The 24,305-nt window shown below is 42.4% G+C and overlaps 1 protein-coding gene across 1 annotated transcript in view; it reads right to left on the bottom strand.

Annotated features, from left to right (window-relative positions):
* Positions 1-24,305, bottom strand: part of prox1a (prospero homeobox 1a) — a 72,163-nt gene that overhangs the window by 25,892 nt on the left and 21,966 nt on the right. The window contains 2 exon segments of the mRNA XM_082955810.1: positions 6,181-6,375; positions 23,312-23,419. Of these exon segments, the coding sequence (XP_082811936.1) occupies positions 6,181-6,375; positions 23,312-23,419 (303 nt within the window).

The raw sequence follows: 24,305 nt of genomic DNA, 5'->3' as shown, positions 1-24,305 counted from the left end.
TACAGAGTACTGGGTAGCTGTAGGAACAGAGTTGGAGAGACCACGGCATACAGAGTACTGGGTAGCTGCAGGAACAGGGCTGGAGAGTCCATGGCATACAGAGTACTGGGTAGCTGCAGGAACAGGGTTGGAGAGCCCGTGGCATACAGAGTACTGGGTAGCTGCAGGAACAGGGTAGGAGAGCCCACGGCATACAGAGTACTGGGTAGATGCAGGAACAGGGTAGGAGAGCCCACGGCATACAGAGTACTGGGTAGCTGCAGGAACAGGGCTGGAGAGTCCATGGCATACAGAGTACTGGGTAGCTACAGGAACAGGGTAGAAGGGCCCATACAGAGTACTAGGTAGCTGCAGGAACAGAGTTGGAGAGACCACGGCATACAGAGTACTGGGTAGCTGCAGGAACAGGGTTGGAGAGCCCGTGGCATAAAGAGTACTGGGTAGCTGCAGGAACAGGGTAGGAGAGCCCACGGCATACAGAGTACTGGGTAGATGCAGGAACAGGGTAGGAGAGACCATACAGAGTACTGGGTAGCTGTAGGAACAGAGTTGGAGAGACCACGGCATACAGAGTACTGGGTAGATGCAGGAACAGGGTAGGAGAGCCCATACAGAGTACTGGGTAGCTGTAGGAACAGAGTTGGAGAGACCACGGCATACAGAGTTTAGGTGGATAATCACCTGTTGCACGGCGAGACGCTGCATGCTCCTCATTGGATCGTCAGTGGTTGATGGGCGGGGTGAAACAACCGGAGCAGCCTATCTGGCATGATTGAAAAACAAACCGAACAAGCAGGAAAGCGGCCTCCATTCGCTATTCCAGTGCATTCGGATGAGTAGTCTTTTCCCCCTGTTCCTGTTCCTGTTCCTGCCCATTTCATAATGGGCCATTCTAAATTGAAAACTAATTTGACATATTAGTAAAGACAAGATTAAATTGAGAATAGTCTGATGGGTGAGAATATGATCACTTGATGAGAGAACAGCGTGTGCAGCCTGAGGCAAGGAACAGAGAGCAAACCGTTTAGCGATTTTTCAAATAGTCAATAGACTATAGTTGCACCTTGCAGCCCATATATACAGTATATACAAAAGTGTGTAGACACCCCTTCCAATTAGTGGATTCAACTATTTCAGCCAAACCCATTCCTGACAGGTGTCACACAGCCATGCAATCTCCATAGACAAACATTGGCAGAAAAATGGCCTTACTGAAGAGCTCAGTGACTTTCAATGTGGCATCGTCATAGGATGCCACCTTTCCTACAAGTCAGTCCGTCATATTTCTGCCCTGCTAGTGCTGCCCCAGTCAACTGTAAGTGCTGTTATTGTGAAGTGGAAACGTCTAGGATCAACAACAGCTCAGCCGCGAAGTGGTAGCCCACACAAGCTCACAGAACGGGACCGCAGAGTGCTGAAGATTGTAGCGTGAAAAACTGTCTGTTCTCGCTTGCAACACTCACTACCGAGTTCCAAACTACCTCTGGAAGCAACATCAGCACAATAACTGTTCATCGGGAGCTTCATGAAATGGATTTCCATGGCCGAGCAGCCGCACAAAAGCCTTAAGATCCCCATGCGCAATGCCAAGCATCGGCTGGAGTGGTGTAAAGCTCACCGCCATTGGACTCTGGAGCAGTGGAAATGCGTTCTCTGGAGTGATGAATCACGCTTCACCAACTGTCAGTCCGAGAGACAAATCTGGTTTTGGAGGATGCCAGGAGAACGCTACCTGCCCGAATGCATAGTGCCAACTGTAAAGTTTGGTGGAGGAGGCATTATGGTTCGGGCTAGGCCTCTTAGTTCCAGTGAAGGGAAAATCTTAATGCTACAGCATACAATAACATTCTGGACGATTCTGTGCTTCCAACTTTGTGGCAACAGTTTGGGGAAGGCCCTTTCCTGTTTCAGCATGAAAATGCCCCCGTGCGCAAAGCGAGGTCCATACAGAAATGGTTTGTCGAGATCGGTGTGGAAGAACTTGACTGGTCTGCACAGAGCCCTGACCTTAACCCCATCGAACACCTTTGGGATGAATTGAAACGCCGACTGTGATCCAGGCCTAATCACCCAACATCAGTACCTGACCTCACTAATGCTCTTGTGGCTGAATGGAAGCAAGTCCCGCAGCAATGTTCCATCATCTAGTGGAAAGCCTTCCCAGAAGACTGGAGGCTGTTATAGCAGCAAAGGGCGAAACCAACTCCATATAAATGAGCTGTTCAACGAGCAGGTGTCCACATACTTTTGCTCATGTAGTGTATGTTTTTCACAAGGTTTGTGTCATTCACAACTAAAGTTGCCAAATAAATCTAATTCTAGCATAATAGTACTTGTTTCAAATGATCCCTTTTACGCATGAAAAATACCCACTTCATATACACACCCCCTACGGCCTATAGCATGGCTCATAGCCAGATAACATACAGTAGGCCAACTCATAGCGTTTTGTTCTGAAATACCCACTACAAACAGCACTGCAGCAGTAATGAATTAGCACAACGCAACAACAAAAAATACAAAAAAAATAATCGCTCCTCCATTTCCTGTTGGCTAAAATTAGAATCGTTCGCTCAAATTTCAGTTTATGTGACTAAACAAACAAGTATAGTGCAGAAAAACATTGTACCATAAAACAATAAAATGCTGTGTAATATATTTTCCATAAAGCAGAAATATTTTCAGCTGTTTGAAGCAGGTGTACAAAATCTAAAGTAAAAGACGCGCAAATTAAACTTAATTAACGGGAAGCATAGAAAGATCACACATAGAACAGAACTACCTCTTCTTAGACTGGTTTTCAATGAGAATGACAGATCTATCACACACATTTCTCTCTGTCTCTGTCTCTGTCTCTGTCTCTCTCTCTCTCCATTTCTATTCCTGTATTTTCTGAGTGGATATGCCAGCAATTAGGGAACAAAGAGATTCATATTTGGGAGGAAGAGAAAGAGGAAGGCAAGGAGAGAGATGGAAGAAAGGTAAAGAAAGGGGGGGGGGATAGGGGGGAGAGGTTCAACAACCTAAAAGAGGAGGCTAAGAGAAAGAGCAGTGAGAAGGTAATTAATGAAGTCCCTTTAATTATCGCTGCTTGTCTCACTGCCAGCTATAGCACTGTCTCACACACACACACACACACACACACACACACACACACACACACACACACACACACACACACACACACACACACACACACACACACACACACACACACACACACACACACACACACGCACTGAATGCCACAATTATGTCATTAAAAAGTTTGTAACGTGAAGAGTGAATGAGAAAGGGAAAGGTACAGAAGGAAAAGACCAACGACAACAAAGCATTCTCTATGGGTGGAGCGGAGGAGAGGAGAGGAACGGGTGGAGGAGAGGAGAAGAGAGGAACGGGTGGAGGAGAGGAGAAGAACGGGTGGAGGAGAGGAGAGGAACGGGTGGAGGAGAGGAGAAGAGAGGAACGGGTGGAGGAGAGGAGAAGAACGGGTGGAGGAGAGGAGAGGAACGGGTGGAGGAGAGGAACGGGTGGAGGAGAGGAACGGGTGGAGGAGAGGAACAGGTGGAGGAGAGGAACGGGTGGAGGAGAGGAGAGGAACGGGTAGAGGAGAGGAAAGTTACGGGTGGAGGAGAGGAGAGGAACAGGTGGAGGAGAGCATAAGAGAGGAACGGGTGGAGGAGAAGAGAGGAATGGGTAGAGGAGAGGAACGGGTGGAGGAGAGGAACGGGTGGAGGAGAGGAGAGGAACGGGTGGAGGAGAGCATAAGAGAGGAACGGGTGGAGGAGAAGAGAGGAACGGGTAGAGGAGAGGAACGGGTGGAGGAGAGGAGACGAACGGGTGGAGGAGAGGTGAATGGGTGGAGGAGAGGTGAACGGGTGGAGGAGAGGTGAACGGGTGGAGGAGAGGAGAACGGGTGGAGGAGAGGTGAACAGGTGGAGGAGAGGTGAACGGGCGGAGGAGAGGTGAACGGGTGGAGGAGAGGAGAACGGGTGGAGGAGAGGTGAACGGGTGGTGGAGAGGTGAACGGGTGGAGGAGAGGTGAACGGGTGGTGGAGAGGAGAACGGGTGAACATTGACAGAGTAGATAATCATGAAAAGAAGGAGAGCCATTGGGACAGAGGGAGGAGACGGGAGGAAGGAGGGAGAGGGGGTGAGGTGGGGGACAGTCCAAGGTGGAACTTTGATGATGCTAAATTTGGCAAAAGGAAGAGAATGGATGTGTGTGTGTGTGTGTGTGTGTGTGTGTGTGTGTGTGTGTGTGTGTGTGTGTGTGTGTGTGTGTGTGTGTGTGTGTGTGTGTGTGTGTGTGTGTGTGTGTGTGTGTGTGTGTGTGTGTGTGGGGGGGGGGGGGGGGGACACATGCTGAATAGGCTCTGGTTCCAGTTTCATGGGTCTGAGTTTAACAGCAGAAGAATGAGGGAGGACAGAGAGATGAAGAGAGGACAGAGAGATGAAGAGAGGACAGAGAGATGAAGAGAGGACAGAGAGATGAAGGGAGGACAGAGAAGTGAAGAGAGGACAGAGAGATGAAGAGAGGACAGAGAGATGAAGAGAGGACAGAGAGATGAAGAGAGGACAGAGAGATGAAGAGAGGACAGAGAGATGAAGAGGACAGAGAGATGAAGAGGACAGAGAGATGAAGAGAGGACAGAGAGATGAAGAGAGGACAGAGAGATGAAGAGAGGACAGAGAAATGAAGAGAGGACAGAGAGATGAAGAGAGGACAGAGAAATGAAGAGAGGACAGAGAGATGAAGAGAGGACAGAGAGATGAAGAGGACAGAGAGATGAAGAGGACAGAGAGATGAAGAGAGGACAGAGAGATGAAGAGAGGACAGAGAGATGAAGAGAGGACAGAGAAATGAAGAGAGGACAGAGAGATGAAGAGAGGACAGAGAAATGAAGAGAGGACAGAGAGATGAAGAGAGGACAGAGAGATGAAGAGAGGACAGAGAGATGAAGAGAGGACAGAGAGATGAAGAGAGGACAGAGAGATGAAGAGGACAGAGATGAAGAGGACAGAGAGATGAAGAGAGGACAGAGAGATGAAGAGGACAGAGAGATGAAGAGGACAGAGAGATGAAGAGAGGACAGAGAAATGAAGAGGACAGAGAGATGAAGAGAGGACAGAGAGATGAAGAGAGGACAGAGAAATGAAGAGAGGACAGAGAGATGAAGAGAGGACAGAGAAATTAAGAGAGGACAGAGAGATGAAGAGAGTACAGAGAAATGAAGAGAGGACAGAGAGATGAAGAGAGTACAGAGAAATGAAGAGAGGACAGAGAGATGAAGAGAGGACAGAGAAATGAAGAGAGGACAGAGAGATGAAGAGATGACAGAGAAATGAAGAGAGGACAGAGAGATGAAGAGAGGACAGAGAGATGAAGGGAGGACAGAGAGATGAAGAGAGGACAGAGATGAAGGGAGGACAGAGAGATGAAGAGGACAGAGAGATGAATAGAGGACAGAGAGATGAAGGGAGGACAGAGAGATGAAGAGAGGACAGAGATGAAGGGAGGACAGAGAAATGATGCGGATGTGACTGTGTTTAATAGCCTAGGGTCCTAGAGAGAGTCAGAAATAGGAGAGAGAGAGAGAGAGAGAGAGAGAGAGAGAGAGAGAGAGTCAGAAATAGGAGAGAGAGAGAAAAAGAGAGAGAGAGACAGAGAGAGAGAGAGTCAGAAATAGGAGAGAGAGAGAGAGAGAGAGAGAGAGAGAGAGAGAGAGAGAGAGAGAGAGAGAGACAGAGAGAGAGAGAGAGAGAGAGAGAGAGAGAGATAGAGGAAGGAAGGAGAGATCCAAATGTGAATGCAGGAGATTGCTTTGACGAGGACACCCAGGCACCAAGCATCGTCCTCCTTCACCTCATTACCCCCCCACCACCAACCACCCCTCAACCATACAGCAGTCATACCTCAACCATACAGCAGTCATACCTCAACCATACAGCAGTCATACCTCAACCATACAGCAGTCATACCTCAACCATACAGCAGTCATACCTCAACCATACAGCAGTCATACCTCAACCATACAGCAGTCATACCTCAACCGTACAGCAGTCATACCTCAACCGTACAGCAGTCATACCTCAACCATACAGCAGTCATACCTCAACCATACAGCAGTCATACCTCAACCATACAGCAGCCATACCTCAACCATACAGCAGTCATACCTCGAAGTCGTTGGCCTTGTTGTAGTGCATGTTAAGGGCTCGGTAGAGCTCAGACTCCCTGCCCACAGACAGGTCCTCGTTGGTGGTCACTCCCTCGTTGATGGCCTGCCGGGCAAACTTCTCCATCTGGATGTAATAGAACTCTCTGAAGTTACTGAACCACTTGATGAGCTGAGACGTGATGCACCGGTTAAACTGGAGAGAGAAAAAGAGAGGGAAAGAGAGGGGGAGAGAGAGGGAGACAGAGAGACAGAGAGAGAGAGAAAGTGAGGGAAAGAGAGGGGGAGAGAGAGGGAGACAGAGAGAGAGAGAAAGACAGAGAGGGAGAGAGACAGAAAGAGAGAGAGAGAGAATAATAATTTCTGATTGGTAAGAAGGGCATTCTAGAATATACATTCAATTCAGATAACAGGACAGTTGGAAAAGATAATACAACTACACATGGAGACTGTACTGGCTACATAGTTACAGAATGATAAACCCACAACTACACATGGAGACTGTACTGGCTACATAGTTACAGAATGATAAACCCACAACTACACATGGAGACTGTACTGGCTACATAGTTACAGAATGATAAACCCACAACTACACATGGAGACTGTACTGGCTACATAGTTACAGAATGATAAACCCACAACTACACATGGAGACTGTACTGGCTACATAGTTACAGAATGATAAACACACAACTACACATGGAGACTGTACTGGCTACATAGTTACAGAATGATAAACCCACAACTACACATGGAGACTGTACTGGCTACATAGTTACAGAATGATAAGCCCACAACTACACATGGAGACTGTACTGGCTACATAGTTACAGAAAGATAAACCCACAACTACACATGGAGACTGTACTGGCTACATAGTTACAGAATGATAAACCCACAACTACACATGGAGACTGTACTGGCTACATAGTTACAGAATGATAAACCAACAACTACACATGGAGACTGTACTGGCTACATAGTTACAGAATGATAAACCCACAACTACACATGGAGACTGTACTGGCTACATAGTTACAGAATGATAAACCCACAACTACACATGGAGACTGTACTGGCTACATAGTTACAGAATGATAAACCCACAACTACTCATGGAGACTGTACTGGCTACATAGTTACAGAATGATAAACCCACAACTACACATGGAGACTGTACTGGCTACATAGTTACAGAATGATAAACCCACAACTACACATGGAGACTGTACTGGCTACATAGTTACAGAATGATAAACCCACAACTACACATGGAGACTGTACTGGCTACATAGTTACAGAAAGATAAACCCACAACTACACATGGAGACTGTACTGGCTACATAGTTACAGAATGATAAACACACAACTACACATGGAGACTGTACTGGCTACATAGTTACAGAAAGATAAACCCACAACTACACATGGAGACTGTACTGGCTACATAGTTACAGAAAGATAAACCCACAACTACACATGGAGACTGTACTGGCTACATAGTTACAGAAAGATAAACCCACAACTACACATGGAGACTGTACTGGCTACATAGTTACAGAAAGATAAACCCACAACTACACATGGAGACTGTACTGGCTACATAGTTACAGAATGATAAACCCACAACTACACATGGAGACGGTACTGGCTACATAGTTACAGAATGATAAACCCACAACTACACATGGAGACTGTACTGGCTACATAGTTACAGAAAGATAAACCCACAACTACACATGGAGACTGTACTGGCTACATAGTTACAGAAAGATAAACCAACAACTACACATGGAGACTGTACTGGCTACATAGTTACAGAATGATAAACCCACAACTACACATGGAGACTGTACTGGCTACATAGTTACAGAATGATAAACCCACAACTTCACATGGAGACTGTACTGGCTACATAGTTACAAAATGATAAACCCACAACTACACATGGAGACTGTACTGGCTACATAGTTACAGAAAGATAAAAACACAACTACACATGGAGACTGTACTGGCTACATAGTTACAGAAAGATAAACCCACAACTACACATGGAGACTGTACTGGCTACATAGTTACAGAAATAAGCAAACTCGTTTGGTGTTTGTCAAAGGGCTTGTGGAAGACTCCCCAAACATATGGAAGAAGGTACTATGGTCAGATGAGACTAAAACTGAGCTTTTTGGCCATCAATGAAGACGCTATGTCTGGCACAAACCCAACAACTCTCATCACCCCGAGAAAACCATCCCCACAGTGAAGCATGGTGGTGGCAGCATCATGCTATGGGGATGTTTTTCATCGGTAGGGACTGGGAAACTGGTCAGAATTGAATGAATGATGGATGGCGCTAAATACAGGGAAATTCTTGAAGGAAACCTGTTTCAGTCTTCCAGAGATTTGAAACTGGGACGGAGGTTCACCTTCCAGCAGGACAATGACCCTAAGCATACTGCTAAAGCAACACTCGAGTGGTTTAAAGGGGAAACATTTAAATGTCTTGGAATGGCCTAGTCAAAGCCCAGACCTCAATCCAATTGAGAATCTGTGGTATGACTTAAAGATCGCTGTACACCAGCAGGAACCCATCCCACTTGCAGGAGCTGGAGCAGTTTTGCCTTGAAGAATGGGCAAAAATCCCATTTGCTAGATGTGCCAAGCTATAGAGACATACCCCAAGAGACTTGCAGCTGTAATTGCTGCAAAAGGTGGCTCTACAAAGTATTGACATTTTTTTTTTTTTGGGGGGGGGGGGGGGGGGGTGAATAGTTATGCATGTTCAAGTTTTCAGTTTTTTTGTCTTATTTCTTGTTTGTTTCACAATAAAAAATATTTTGCATCTTCAAAGTGGTAGGCATGTTTTATAAATCAAATGATACAAACCCCCGAAATATCTATTTTAATTCCAGGTTGTAAAATAGGAAAAATGCCAAGGAGGGTGAAAACTTTCGCAAGCCACTGTACATCAACAAAAAAGTATTTATTCCGATAAATGTGTGCTTTAATATTGTTTTCTTTGGCAACTGTGATATTGTATAATATTACATATTATATTACATATTTTATTACATATTATTTTATATTACATATTATATTACATTACATATTATATTACATATTATATTGTATTACATATTATATTATATTACATAATAATTATATTACATATTTTATTACATATCATATTATATTACATATTATATTACATATTTTATTACATATCATATTAGATTACATATTATATTACATATTACATATTTTATTACATATTATATGATATTATATTACATATTATATTATATTACATATTATTTTATATTACATATTATATTATATTACATATTATATGATATTACATATTATATTACATATTATATTATATTACATATTATATTACGTATTATATTATATTACATATTATATTATATTATATTACATCATGTATTATATTACATATTATATTATATTACATATTTTATTACATATTATATTATATTACATTTTCTCTCTAGTAATACTACATAACACTGTCTGTGTGATGTCCCTGCTCTTACTACACCACAGGGTGTAGTGTGTGTGTGTGTGTGTGTGTGTGTGTGTGTGTGTGTTTAGTGGAGGGGAAAAACATCTTTGACATGGAGATTAGAACAGGCATTGTTACAAGACATTGTCTCATAGGAACAAGGGATAAGAGACAGAGGGGGGGAAACAAGGCAAAGGGAGGGGGCATGAGAGGAGAGGAAGGATAGAAGGAGAGAGTGGGAGAGGGAAAGAGCAAGGGAGGCATTTTTCAGGGATGGTCAGAGGGTGACAACATGAAGAATAAATGGGCATGTTTTAGCGGTGTGTGTGTGTGTGTGTGTGTGTGTGTGTGTGTGTGTGTGGTGTGTGTGTGTGTGTGTGTGTGTGTGTGTGAAGGGTGCAACGGAGAGCTTTAGAGAGACTTTGTGTCAGGTTGGGAAAGAAAGAGAGACGGACAAAAGAGCAATGCAACAATTCAGCAATTAACACTCACACACACTAAATACACACGCACACACACACACACACACACACACACACACACACACACACACACACACACACACACACACACACACACACACACACACACACACACACACACGTTGAGCAGACTAAGACTGTATTGTTGACTGAAAGCATTACATTGCTATGCACCCAAATATAATCCAAATATATCTGAATAAATGTGTATTTATTCAATAAATAAATATTCTTTTTTTATTTTCATGTTACGCAAATGTTACTTGTCCTTTTTTGTAGTTGTAGTGACATTGTAGTGACGTTGTAGTGATGTTGTAGTAATGTTGTAGTGATGTTGTAGTGACATTGTAGTGATGTTGTAGTGACGTTGTAGTAATGTTGTAGTGATGTTGTAGTGACGTTGTAGTGATGTTGTAGTGATGTTGTAGTGATGTTGTAGTAATGTTGTAGTAACGTTGTAGTGATGTTGTAGTGATGTTGTAGTAATGTTGTAGTAACGTTGTAGTGATGTTGTAGTGATGTTGTAGTGACGTTGTAGTGACGTTGTAGTAATGTTGTAGTTAACGTTGTAGTGATGTTGTAGTGATGTTGTAGTAACGTTGTAGTGATGTTGTAGTGACGTTGTAGTGACGTTGTAGTAATGTTGTAGTGATGTTGTAGTGACGTTGTAGTGATGTTGTAGTAATGTTGTAGTGATGTTGTAGTGATGTTGTAATGACGTTGTAGTGACGTTGTAGTGATGTTGTAATGATGTTGTAGTGATGTTGTAATGATGTTGTAGTGACGTTGTAGTGATGTTGTAGTGATGTTGTAGTGATGTTGTAGTGACGTTATTTGTCAGACACTAGCAGGCCCAGACTTCCAGAGGCCATTCCCACGGGACGGACACGGCACACAGAGAGACAAATGACATTCCCAAACACACACACACACACACACACACACACACACACACACACACACACACACACACACACACACACACACACACACACACACACACACACACACACACACACAACACAAGAGCATGCTGAAAACACACACAAACACACATACCAAACTAACCCCCACTAACCCACACTAACCTATTACTCCACAATCAGCACAAACAAAAAAGACAAACAGATACAGAGACAGACAGATATAGAGACAGACAGATATACAGACAGACAGATATAGAGACAGAAAGAGTGAAAGAGAGAGAAAACGGCTGAGCTCGGAGAATGCCAGGTGGAGTTGGTGATGGAAAAGAGAGAAAGAGACAGTGTTATCCCTCTGTTGTGTTTCCCTGACAGGGTGTTTTCAGTGGAGGGAAGCCCTGAGGGGAGGTGTTAGGGGGAAACAAACACACACACACACACACACACACACATTACATTTCAATTCCAGTTCCAAATGTTCCTAACTGAAAAGAGGAGAATTGACTGTAATTTCAGTATACTTCCTGAATTATCTGTAATTGACCCCAACCTGATTTACATCTCCCACAGAGAGAGACATCAGAAGGCTGGTGATGGTACATTTAGAGACATCAGAAGGCTGGTGATGGTACATTTAGAGACATCAGAAGGCTGGTGATGGTACATTTAGAGACATCAGAAGGCTGTTGATGGTACATTTAGAGACATCAGAAGGCTGGTGATGGTACATTTAGAGACATCAGAAGGCTGGTGATGGTACATTTAGAGACATCAGAATGCTGGTGATGGTACATTTAGAGACATCAGAAGGCTGTTGATGGTACATTTAGAGACATCAGAAGGCTGGTGATGGTACATTTAGAGACATCAGAAGGCTGGTGATGGTACATTTAGAGACATCAGAAGGCTGGTGATGGTACATTTAGAGACATCAGAAGGCTGTTGATGGTACATTTAGAGACATCAGAAGGCTGGTGATGGTACATTTAGAGACATCAGAAGGCTGGTGATGGTACATTTAGAGACATCAGAAGGCTGGTGATGGTACATTTAGAGACATCAGAAGGCTGGTGATGGTACATTTAGAGACATCAGAAGGCTGGTGATGGTACATTTAGAGACATCAGAAGGCTGGTGATGGTACATTTAGAGACATCAGAAGGCTGGTGATGGTACATTTAGAGACATCAGAAGGCTGGTGATGGTACATTTAGAGACATCAGAAGGCTGGTGATGGTACATTTAGAGACATCAGAAGGCTGGTGATGGTACATTTAGAGACATCAGAAGGCTGGTGATGGTACATTTAGAGACATCAGAAGGCTGTTGATGGTACATTTAGAGACATCAGAAGGCTGGTGATGGTACATTTAGAGACATCAGAAGGCTGTTGATGGTACATTTAGAGACATCAGAAGGCTGTTGATGGTACATTTAGAAACATCAGAAGGCTGGTGATGGTACATTTAGAGACATCAGAAGGCTGGTGATGGTACATTTAGAGACATCAGAATGCTGGTGATGGTACATTTAGAGACATCAGAAGGCTGTTGATGGTACATTTAGAGACATCAGAAGGCTGTTGATGGTACATTTAGAGACATCAGAAGGCTGTTGATGGTACATTTAGAGACATCAGAAGGCTGGTGATGGTACATTTAGAGACATCAGAATGCTGGTGATGGTACATTTAGAGACATCAGAAGGCTGTTGATGGTACATTTAGAGACATCAGAAGGCTGTTGATGGTACATTTAGAGACATCAGAAGGCTGGTGATGGTACATTTAGAGACATCAGAAGGCTGGTGATGGTACATTTAGAGACATCAGAATGCTGGTGATGGTACATTTAGAGACATCAGAAGGCTGTTGATGGTACATTTAGAGACATCAGAAGGCTGGTGATGGTACATTTAGAGACATCAGAAGGCTGGTGATGGTACATTTAGAGACATCAGAAGGCTGGTGATGGTACATTTAGAGACATCAGAAGGCTGTTGATGGTACATTTAGAGACATCAGAAGGCTGGTGATGGTACATTTAGAGACATCAGAAGGCTGGTGATGGTACATTTAGAGACATCAGAAGGCTGGTGATGGTACATTTAGAGACATCAGAAGGCTGGTGATGGTACATTTAGAGACATCAGAAGGCTGGTGATGGTACATTTAGAGACATCAGAAGGCTGGTGATGGTACATTTAGAGACATCAGAAGGCTGGTGATGGTACATTTAGAGACATCAGAAGGCTGGTGATGGTACATTTAGAGACATCAGAAGGCTGGTGATGGTACATTTAGAGACATCAGAAGGCTGGTGATGGTACATTTAGAGACATCAGAAGGCTGTTGATGGTACATTTAGAGACATCAGAAGGCTGGTGATGGTACATTTAGAGACATCAGAAGGCTGGTGATGGTACATTTAGAGACATCAGAAGGCTGGTGATGGTACATTTAGAGACATCAGAAGGCTGGTGATGGTACATTTAGAGACATCAGAAGGCTGGTGATGGTACATTTAGAGACATCAGAAGGCTGGTGATGGTACATTTAGAGACATCAGAAGGCTGTTGATGGTACATTTAGAGACATCAGAAGGCTGGTGATGGTACATTTAGAGACATCAGAAGGCTGTTGATGGTACATTTAGAGACATCAGAAGGCTGTTGATGGTACATTTAGAAACATCAGAAGGCTGGTGATGGTACATTTAGAGACATCAGAAGGCTGGTGATGGTACATTTAGAGACATCAGAATGCTGGTGATGGTACATTTAGAGACATCAGAAGGCTGTTGATGGTACATTTAGAGACATCAGAAGGCTGTTGATGGTACATTTAGAGACATCAGAAGGCTGTTGATGGTACATTTAGAGACATCAGAAGGCTGGTGATGGTACATTTAGAGACATCAGAATGCTGGTGATGGTACATTTAGAGACATCAGAAGGCTGTTGATGGTACATTTAGAGACATCAGAAGGCTGTTGATGGTACATTTAGAGACATCAGAAGGCTGGTGATGGTACATTTAGAGACATCAGAAGGCTGGTGATGGTACATTTAGAGACATCAGAATGCTGGTGATGGTACATTTAGAGACATCAGAAGGCTGTTGATGGTACATTTAGAGACATCAGAAGGCTGGTGATGGTACATTTAGAGACATCAGAAGGCTGGTGATGGTACATTTAGAGACATCAGAAGGCTGGTGATGGTACATTTAGAGACATCAGAAGGCTGTTGATGGTACATTTAGAGACATCAGAAGGCTGGTGATGGTACATTTAGAGACATCAGAAGGCTGGTGATGGTACATTTAGAGACATCAGAAGGCTGGTGATGGTACATTTAGAGACATCAGAAGGCTGGTGATGGTACATTTAGAGACATCAGAAGGCTGGTGATGGTACATTTAGAGACATCAGAAGGCTGGTGATGGTACATTTAGAGACATCAGAAGGCTGGTGATGGTACATTTAGAGACATCAGAAGGCTGTTGATGGTACATTTAGAGACATCAGAAGGCTGGTGATGGTACATTTAGAGACATCAGAAGGCTGGTGATGGTACATTTAGAAGACATCAGAAGGCTGTTGATGGTACATTTAGAGACATCAGAAGGCTGTTGATGGTACATTTAGAGACATCAGAAGGCTGGTGATGGTACATTTAGAGACATCAGAAGGCTGGTGATGGTACATTTAGAGACATCAGAAGGCTGTTGATGGTACATTTAGAGACATCAGAAGGCTGGTGATGGTACATTTAGAGACATCAGAAGGCTGTTGATGGTACATTTAGAATGGACCTACTAACCTCAATCTCCATCTTCAGATGATCATTTTATTTGATGGTATTTTATTTAAATTACTTTGACTGGGATCAGATTTTTACAGCATTTATAAAACAATTACATTTCAATAGATATTCTAGGTAATTCAGTGAAGGGCAAATTTCTATCATATGAAACTCTTCATGGTTCACTCTGTCTAGTAGCTACCAGACTCTAGTATGTCTTCTGAGTTGGTGTGTGTGTGTGTGTGTGTGTGTGTGTGTGTGTGTGTGTGTGTGTGTGTGTGTGTGTGTGTGTGGAGTCAGAAGGGGGTATCTTGGCTATAACGAGGGTCTAATTAGAGCTAACTTCTCATCACTACAGAGATCTAACAAGCTCTCAACCAAGGTCTTAATTACACTTCCTCAAGATACCACTCACAACCCAGACGTCTCAACACAGAGATGATGGGTCTAGTCAAAACGACAATCGCTTTCACTATTTAAGTAGTGTGTGTGTGTGTGTGTGTGGTGTGTGTGTGTGTGTGTGTGTGTGTGTGTGTGTGTGTGTGTGTGTGTGTGTGTGTGTGTGTGTGTGTGTGTGTGTGTGTCTCTCTCTTTAGAAGCATTTCACTGGTGAAACCCCCCCCCCCCCCCCCACCCCACACACACACCAGTGTTTCCATAGCTACGGCTGACAGTGACGACTTATGAGAATCAACAACCTCTACATCATCAAATATTTTTTTTTTGTGAGAAGGTGTCAAAGTTCACCGTCAGCCATTGTTATGTGAATACAAGTGCTGAAAAGCATCAGTGGCCTGGCTTTGGCCCCGAGAGAGAGAGAGCAGGTACGTTGGAGCCATGGCCCAGCGAGACGCGAAGCTAGACCCAGGAGATGGAACCTAGAAAACTGAGCATTTTGGGTAAAACATGAATCCTGGATAGAAATGTGCCGTCTGTGTGTGTGTGTGTGTGTGTGTGTGTGTGTGTGTGTGTGTGTGTGTGTGTGTGTGTGTGTGTGTTCATGTGTGTGTAAGAACAGTCAGTATAACCCACTTCCCACAGTAACGATCACCGATTCCCAGAGCCTCCTTCTCTATTCAAACCCAATTAGGTGGTAATTTATGCCTAATTCCCCCACAGCAACTAGCTGATCCCCCCCCAACACATGCTGGCTATTGTTCTCATGGAGCGAGAGGGGGGGCAGAGGAAGAGAGAAAGAGAAAGAAAGAGTCAGAGAGAGAGAGAGCAGGACAGAGACAGAGAGAGACAGATATACAGAGAGAGAGAGAGAGACAGAGAGAGAGAGCGAGACAGAGAAAAAGACAGACAGACAGACAGACAGACAGACAGACAGACAGACAGACAGACAGACAGACAGACAGACAGACAGACAGACAGACAGACAGACAGACAGACAGACAGAGACAGACAGACAGACAGACAGACAGACAGACAGACAGACAGACAGACAGACAGACAGACAGACAGACAGACAGACAGACAGACAGACAGACAGACAGGAGAGAGAGAGAGAGAGAGAGAGAGAGAGAGAGAGAGAGAAAGAGAGAGAGGTAAAGACAGAGTAGGAGAGAGAGACAGAGAGACCTGACCCTGATTTGGGGTACAGTATGTTAATGACGTTGGCAATGAATGCCATGACACCATTAGACAGGACAATGCAAAAGGACACACACATACATGACATAGTTAGGCTGTGATCTAGACAGGTTCCTGACAGGGGAAAGCATGGGGCAGAAAGTAATTGCCAAGGTCAACCAGAAAGTGACATTTCTGTCCAGAAAAGACACATTTCTAGATAAAGGGAACTTGAAAACACTTGCTGCAGCGTTACTTTGACTATATGTCCACTTCCTGGTACAGACGATCTGTTAAATTCATCAAGAACAACCTACAGACAGCTCAGAATAAAATGTCAAGGGTCATAGTTCATCAAGAACAACCTACAGACAGCTCAGAATAAAATGTCAAGGGTCATAGTTTATCAAGAACAACCTACAGACAGCTCAGAATAAAATGTCAAGGGTCATAGTTCATCAAGAGGAAGATACAGACAGCTCAGAATAAAATGTCAAGGGTCATAGTTCATCAAGAGGAAGATACAGATAGCTCAGAATAAAATGTCAAGGGTCATAGTTCATCAAGAGGAAGATACAGATAGCTCAGAATAAAATGTCAAGGGTCATAGTTCATCAAGAACAACCTACAGACAGCTCAGAATAAAATGTCAAGGGTCATAGTTCATCAAGAACAACCTACAGACAGCTCAGAATAAAATGTCAAGGGTCATAGTTCATCAAGAACAACCTACAGACAGCTCAGAATAAAATGTCAAGGGTCATAGTTCATCAAGAACAACCTACAGACAGCTCAGAATAAAATGTCAAGGGTCATAGTTCATCAAGAGGAAGATACAGACAGCTCAGAATAAAATGTCAAGGCTCATAGTTCATCAAGAACAACCTACAGACAGCTCAGAATAAAATGTCAAGGGTCATAGTTCATCAAGAACAACCTACAGACAGCTCAGAATAAAATGTCAAGGGTCATAGTTCATCAAGAGGAAGATACAGACAGCTCAGAATAAAATGTCAAGGGTCATAGTTCATCAAGAACAACCTACAGACAGCTCAGAATAAAATGTCAAGGGTCATAGTTCATCAGGAACAACCTACAGACAGCTCAGAATAAAATGTCAAGGGTCATTCTGAAATCTTATCCCTCATGCTCTTGTTGGCCCTTCTCAGCTCAGTTAGTGGCTATGAGTTGATAAAGGGGTCAATGAGCTGAAGTTGGGATTGGCCCATAAAACCGTTTATGGTAGAGTCCCCCAGTATCTAAATATATATCATAGTACTGTTAGGGAATCTCATTCCTACGCCACTGAGAGGCAGTGCCACAGATTTTGTGCCATGTGGATTTAAGAGCTGGCCAGAACACGTATTTATATACAGTAGTGGTAGAGTGGAACTCCCAGCTGAGATAAAAAACGGTTTCTGTCAGTCTTAATAAGTTCAAACACTCCTTCAAGGCTTGATTAATGTTGAGATAGCCTCCCAGCCAAGTGTAAAGAGACCTGAGCCTGTTCAAGGCTGCATCACAACCGACCATAATTGGGAGTCCCATAGGGCGGCGCACAATTGGCCCAGCGTCGTCCGGGTTTGGCCGGTGTTAAGCCGTCATTGTAAATAAGAATTTGTTCTTTAACTAATTTGCCTAGTTAAATAAAGGTTAAATAAATAAATAAAATATATATATACATGTATATATCTAAAATAAATAAAGCCACTCTGTAACCTTGGCCTTGTCTTCTACAGGCTACTCATGAGACCACACACACACATCTGAAGGGAAAAAAACGGTTTCTGCCAGTCTTAGGTTCAAACCCTCCTCCAAGGCATGGTTAATGTTGAGATAGCCTCCTAGCCAAGTGTAAAGTCACTCTGCGCTAGTGGACTGATTCATTAGATGTGTAGACTAGCTTTTCATTGTATAAATGTAAATATGTGGACATTGTGTGTGTTTCAGTGTACGGCACAGAGTGCCCATGTCTCTCGTTTTGCCCTGCAGCCACTGGCCTAGCATTAGAGGTCCACAATGGAAACAAGCCTCACGTCCTGTGTGTATAATCCTCTGCCATTTTGGTACACGAATTGGCTGCCTGGGTGTGGCTTCACCATGTATTTTAAAATGATCAAATCAAATCAACTCAAAATCCCCATTAGGCAGGACAATACAACAGGACACACACACATACAGGATGATCTGCGGGAGATGAGTAGTGAATCGTAATAATAATAATCCCTCTAAGGATTCAACATTGAAAGGTTGTTTGATTAGTTTAGTTTAAATAACATTAAAGTAGTAGAAAGAGAGAGAGAGATCAAATAGTAATAGGAGTAATTAGTACTACTACTACTACTACTACTACTACTACTACTACTACTATTACTGCTACTACTACCACTACTACTACTACTACTATTACTACTACTACTATTACTACTACCACTACCACTACTACTACTATTACTACAACTATTACTACTCCTACTATTACTACTACTACTACTACTATTACTACTACTACTACTACTACTACTACTACTATTACTACTACTATTACTGCTACTACTACCACTACTACTACTATTACTACTACTACTATTACTACTACTACTACTACTATTACTACTACTATTACTACTACTACTACTACTACTACTACTACTATTACTACTACTACTACTATTACTACTACTATTACTACTACTACTACTAATACTACTACTATTACTACTACTACTACCACTACTACTACTACTATTATTACTACTACTACTATTACTACTACTACTACTACTATTACTACTACTACTACTAATAATAATAATAATACTACTACTAATACTACAGCTAATAATAATTATACTACTAATAATACAACTAATAATAATAATAATATGAATACTAACACTACCAATACTACTACTAATACTACTACTACTACTACTACTAATAATAATAATAATAATACTACTACTACTACTAATAATAATAATAATAATACTAATACTACTACTAATACTACTACTACTACTACTAATAATAATAATAATACTTTACATAATAATAATTTTACAGCAAAAGAAAGTGACTTGATGATGATAGGTTAGTTTGTGGGATTAAATATTTAATATCATGTACTTATGCTAAATACAGTATATCAGTAAAATATACTTTTGATGTGTAATATGAAGATTACCCTTCAGTGAGATTAATTATATGGTTTGAGAGATGTGATTATATTATATTATGTGATTATATTTTACTCAAGATCTTAATATTGGAAGAAGAAAAAAAACTGTACACACTAAATATATATTGATGAGAACATACAGTTAGAAATTATGTTGATATCCAGTAGGGATCAAAAATTATTGGTCCAAAATTATCGACATCCCTTGATTTTCTAGAGTAATGACTGTATTTTATACTAATACAATTGCTCAAAGAAAGAGATTTTGTTTAACAAGAAATACTTTTTTTTCTCTCAAAAAGGTAAGGGGGGGGTCATAATTATTGACACCCTAAAGATTTGTATAAATAAAGTAGTCAAAGTTTTAGTATTTGGTGGCATATTGCAACCATGCAATGACTACATCAAGCTTGTGACTCTCAGTTTGTTTTGGTTGTGTTTCTGATTATTTTGTGCCCAATAGAAATTAATGGTAAATAATGTTTTGTGTTAATTTGGAGTCACTTTAATTGTAAATAAGAATACAATATGTTTCTAAACACTTCTACATTAATGTGGATGCTACCATGATTATGGATAACCCTGAATGAATTGTGAATAATGATGAGTGAGAAAGTTAAAGAGGGTCAAAGATCATACCCCCAAGACATGCTAACCTCCCCCGTTATTGGTAATGATGAGAGGTTTCCTTCGTCTCCGGCAACTGAGTTAAGAAGGACACCTGTATCGTTGTAGTGACTGGGCGTATTGATACACCATCCAAAGTGTAATTAATGACTTCACCGTGCTCAAAGGGATATTCAATGTCTGCTTTTTTATTTTACCCATCTAACAATATGTGCCTTTCTTTGCGAACCATTGGAAAACGTCCCTGGTCTTTGTGGTTGAATCTGTGTTTGAAATTCACTGCTCAACTGAGGGACCTTACAGATAATTGTATGTGTGGGGTACAGAGATGAGGTAGTCATTTCAAAAAAACATTTTAAACACTATTATTGCACACATAGTGAGTCCATGTAAGTTATTATGTGACTTGTTAAGCACATTTTTACTCCTGAACTTATTTAACAAAATGGTTGAATACTTACTGATTCAAGACATTTCAGCTTTTCATTTTTAATGAATTTGTAAACATTTCTAAAAACATAATTCCACTTTAACATTATGGGGTATTGTGGGTAGATCAGTGACACAAAAATCTACATTTAGTCCATTTTAAATGCAGGCTGAAACAACAACATGTCTATAAATGTCATGGGGTGTGAATGCTTTCTGAAGGAACTTGTAACGATCGTCGTCGGGTGATGAGGAAGCGGACCAAAACGCAGCTGGGAGCGAACACATGTTTATTCTTTACACTGAAATAAACACGTACACAAAACCAAGAAAATGCTGATACGTTAACTGCTCAAAAACAAAGAGACAACACCCCACCATGACACACCCTGACCCAAAATACCCGAGTTCACCTGGTCAGGGCGTGACAGAACTGTAGCCATTGTGATGAAATCATATGAATTATTCGATGAAACGAGTGCTTTAAAAAAAAAATGTTTTTAAGTCTGTTATATTAAATGAAGTACCCTTTAATACAGACCGCGTGAAGAATTCAATACATCCCAAAAAATGTTAAAGACTTGGCTAATGTGCCAAAATTCTGCATTTTGACATGTTAAAGTGGAATTATTTTAACCCCAAAATTTCTCCAAGTTTCTTCTTCTGATGCTAATTATTTATTTCATGTGATTAGTGATTCAGTTACATCCTGTCCTTCATTCTAAGGTCAAACCTGTTATGTGAACTGAACTCTCGTTTTAATGTTTTCTTTTCTAAAGAAACATTGAATATCTAATAGTCAAATCATAGTGTAAAAAGCAGGTGAGCTGATTCTACTCTGTTTGGCCATTTCCTGGTGTTTTGTGGGAAAAACTAAGTGGGTTGAGCATAACATGTCAATCCTCTTATCCATAGATAGACAGGCTAGAAGCTTGCATTCAATTGCCACTCCCTGTTGCACACAACAAGGTTTAATTCACCCCTGTCACAATGGAATTTATGGCTGATTTAAAATGAAATGGCCAACCCTGTTACTTCATTTGGAGGTTAATAAACACTTATTATATATATATTTTTTTTATTTAACCTTTTGAGATGTGAAAACATGTTTTTTTTTATGAAGTTGAACATATGAGTTTTTTTTTGTTGAACAAGTTCCACTTCTCAAAAGGCACCAAATTGATGAAATGACCCCATATCTGTTTACATGTGAACATTGTGTTCTTAGGGCTAGGAGCAGGTACTGTACCCTTATCAACCTGCCGCTGCCGACAACGGTTGCCACGGCAGCTAAACGAGGATGCGGCGTTGCCGTGAGGAAGTGGTCGCCGTAGATACAGGCCCGAGGGCAGCTGGTTTGTGTGTGTGTGTGTGTGCTTCTCATTTGAATAATGCGTCCTAAATCTGTCAGTGCGTTGAGCAGCCGTATTCAAACAACAAAACCCACCTCGTAAATACCACACAATCACTGCCTTTTGTTTCGGTGCTGTCGAGTTGTGTTTTTAATTTGTTTGTTCGTCCCTCCCTGTGCTCTGTCCCTTTCTCAGCTTCCCCCCTTTCTCCCAGTCCAAACAGCCTGCCAAACAGAGTGGGAATGTGCGTCCGTGTAGGTCTGTGTGTGTGTGTGTGTCTCCTGGTCTATGTAATGTAGGTTATTCTGTTGCCTGCATGTTAAGTTTTATGCCCAGCAATAATCGCCCCCTTATAAATACAGTCATTTGAATCACATGTAAAATCTGAAGGTATGGGACAAATCTCTAGAGGAGAGCTGTGTGTATATCAGGGCTGGTTCAGCGTTGAAAGCGCATGTGTGTGTGTGTACGTTTGTCTGTGAGAGAGATAGAGAAAGTGGGGCCTCTCCATCTCTGCCCCCCCCCCCCCCCCCCCCTATCAGATTAAGGCCAGTTATTATAATTGGGTGATAGAGAGTTGGCAGAACGCCCCTCTGTGTCCCATCTGTGCCAATGTCACACACACGTTTGTTCTACTATCCTTGTGGGGACCAAACAATTGATTTCCATTCAAAATCCTTTTTTTCCCTAACCCCTAACCATAAACCTAACCTTAACCCCAAACCCTAAATCTAACCCTAACTCCTAAACTTCACCTCTAACCCTTAACCCTAACCCCTAACCCTAACCCTAACCCTTAACCCTTAACCCTTAAGCCTAAAATCGGCTTTTTCCTTTTTGGGACCACTTATCTCAATTTTCCTTGTTTTACTATCCCTGTGAGGACTTCAGGTAAAACCAAGACACACACGGACAGAAACAGAGTGGAGAAAGCAACGGAGTAAGGTGATATATATATAATGACCACAGGGCGACGGAAAGAGGGAAAGTGAAAAAATATGTGTAAAACAAGCGAGGGGAAAGGGTTAGATTTCTGCCAGAGAGGAACAACCGATGATGACGAAGAGAGAGAGAAAGAGAGGAGAGAGAGAGAGAGAGAGAGAGAGAGAGAGAGAGAGAGAGAGAGAGAGAGAGAGAGAGAGAGAGAGAGAGAGAGAGAGGGAAAGAGAGAAAGGGATGAGGTCAGCCTACCTGTTCTAATAAATGTCAGAGGTGAAGACAGGTGAGACGTACCTTGACGTCTGAGAAGAACGTCTTGAGCATGTTGGATGAGGGGTATCTGCTATAGAAGAACATGAGCTTGGCTTTCTTCAGATGGTTGGGAGACAAGCCCTCCTGGATCTGACATGGCCTCAGTCAAGGAACGCAGTATATCACAGCTATCTGTTTTTCTACAGGAACTTAGTATATCACAGCTATCTGTTTTTCTACAGGAACGCAGTATATCACAGCTATCTGTTTATCTACAGGAACTTAGTATATCACAGCTATCTGTTTATCTACAGGAACTTAGTATATCACAGCTATCTGTTTATCTACAGGAACTTAATATATCACAGCTATCTGTTTATTGAACCTGATGCATTTCAACAGTAACAATTCATAAGTTGATTCATTGTTTTCTAATTGAAACCTGGGATCAAATTAAATATCATTACATACACACATTTACACACGGACACACAAACACACACACACACACGTCATTTGTGCATGTGTGTGCATTCATGCTTGCGTGCCTGCGTATGTGTGTGTTGCAGCACAGATGTGTCCTCTCTCTCAGCGAGCGGAGTGATGCCATTAACAGTTCTATAATCTATCAGACATGAGGAGCCACGGGAGACCAATCAATAGAGGCCCGCAAGGTCAATTAACACCCCCCCCCCCCCCCCCCGAAGGCATAGAAACAGGAACAGGGGACAGACAGTCACCCCCCCCCCCCCCCCCCCACTGCTACCCCCTAAAGAGGGCCTAACACCCCCCCCCCCCCCCCCCCCCCCCCCCCCGAAGGCATAGAAACAGGAACAGGGGACAGACAGTCAGCTCCGGGGACATTTGAAGAACCCCACTCACAACACTCTCTCATCCCCAGAGAGAGGCTTGGAGCCGGAGAGTAAACTAACCTCTCCCTTCCCCCTCTCTCCCTTCCCCCTCTCTCCCTTCCCCCTCCTCTCCCTGCATCTCTAACCTCAGCTGAAAACGCTGACTAGGTATGATAGGGGGAAGG

This window comes from Salmo salar, chromosome 09 (genome assembly GCF_965601325.2).
Source record: "Salmo salar chromosome 09, fSalSal1, whole genome shotgun sequence".
Taxonomy (NCBI): Eukaryota; Metazoa; Chordata; class Actinopteri; order Salmoniformes; family Salmonidae; genus Salmo; species Salmo salar.
This window is presented reverse-complemented; position numbering and strand designations above follow the sequence as displayed.